This window comes from Salvelinus sp. IW2-2015, unplaced genomic scaffold (assembly GCF_002910315.2).
Source record: "Salvelinus sp. IW2-2015 unplaced genomic scaffold, ASM291031v2 Un_scaffold2958, whole genome shotgun sequence".
NCBI classification, from domain to species: Eukaryota; Metazoa; Chordata; class Actinopteri; order Salmoniformes; family Salmonidae; genus Salvelinus; species Salvelinus sp. IW2-2015.
This window is the reverse complement of record NW_019944253.1, coordinates 85,268-86,628: the sequence shown is the minus strand read 5'-3', so window position 1 is coordinate 86,628 and position 1,361 is coordinate 85,268. Positions and strand designations below refer to the sequence as shown.

At 48.1% G+C, this 1,361-nt stretch overlaps 1 protein-coding gene across 3 annotated transcripts in view; it reads left to right on the top strand.

Annotated features, from left to right (window-relative positions):
- LOC112075049 (CASP8 and FADD-like apoptosis regulator) overlaps window positions 1-1,355 on the top strand; it is a 17,281-nt gene extending 15,926 nt beyond the window's left edge. For all 3 annotated transcript variants that reach the window (XM_024142105.2, XM_024142104.2, XM_024142106.2), the window contains exons 9-11: window positions 102-291; window positions 420-749; window positions 1,040-1,355. In XM_024142105.2, the coding sequence (XP_023997873.1) occupies window positions 102-291; window positions 420-749; window positions 1,040-1,169 (650 nt within the window). In that variant the 3' untranslated portion in view covers window positions 1,170-1,355. The remainder of the gene's footprint in view (window positions 1-101; window positions 292-419; window positions 750-1,039) is intronic.
- Window positions 1,356-1,361: the final 6 nt, after the last annotated feature.

The window sequence follows — 1,361 nt, the reverse complement described above, 5'->3', positions numbered from 1 at the left end:
TGTGTCAGTAACAGTGATGTGTGTCAGTAACAGTGATGGTGTGTGTCAGTAACAGTGATGATGTGTGTCAGTAACAGTGATGATGTTCTTCTTCCCACCAGACATGTTGGAGGAGATGTTCAACGGGCTCCACTTCAAGGTGACCCTGGTTAAGTGGCCGAGTGTGGGGGATACCCTGTCTCTTCTCAGGCAGGCTGCCCAACCGAGGGAGAACCAGGAAGTTGATGCCTTCGCCTGCTGCATCATCAGCCGTGGTACTGCTACCGACCTGCTGGCTACAGACTCCAACAGGTAGAGCACGGCACTCGTCACACCTGGGTTGTGGGTTTGATTCCCATTGGGCTCACCCATACTAAAATGGACACATGTAAGCCATTTTGGCATATCTTATTATAATTATTGTACATTTTATTTGACAGGCTCGGGGTGCGTCTTGACACCGTCCGACACCTCTTCATCCCTGACTACTGCCCCAGGCTGGCTGGCAAGCCCAAGCTGTTCTTCATCCAGACCTATAGTGTGTCAGGCCCCCAGGGCTGCTCCTCCAGGCCCACGGGTCACCCTGCTCACAGGGAGGAGGATCTGGAGACAGATGGGTATGGGGAACCTCTCAGTGTGGAGTCAGTCCCCACTGACGCAGATGTCTTCTGGAGCCACTGTTGGACAGATGAGGGTCAGCTGGAGGGGAAGGACCATCGGTCTGTGTACCTGCAGGCCCTGAAAGGGGCAGTTCTGACAGGACAGAGGAGGTACTGACTGCAACATGTCAATCAAACAGAGATGTTTCAGTCATAGATATTGAAAATGAGCCGTCCTGTTGTTCCAGCCCAGAGTGAAATGCTGAATGAAAAGACATATTTTCAACCAGTTTTGCTCACTGGGATCTCTCTGGTTTCAGTCTTTAGTATGTTTAATGGTACAACATTTAGACAAAAAAAAAGCATAAAAGATTACATTTCATGTTTGCTTGAATTGCACTGAATAAAGTAATGCCCATAGTGTAATCATGAATGACACGGTTCCTTTGCTTTTCTTGCAGGAGAACCCATCTAGTGGATGTCCATACAGAGATGAACGGGGTGATCTTCGACCACAACAGAAGGAATCCAGGAGCCAGATACAACATTAATCTGAGACACACACTCAGGAAGAATCTCTACATGTTATAGGAGACAGAATATAGTTTGCTCTACTGTATAACCACTGAGCTGAGGAACCACTGAGGACTACATTATATTATACAGTATACAACAGCACCCTCTACTGGCAGCTTTGATAACCACAACAGCACCCTCTACTGGCAGCTTTGATAACCACAACAGCACCCTCTACTGGCAGCTTTGATAACCACAACAGCACCC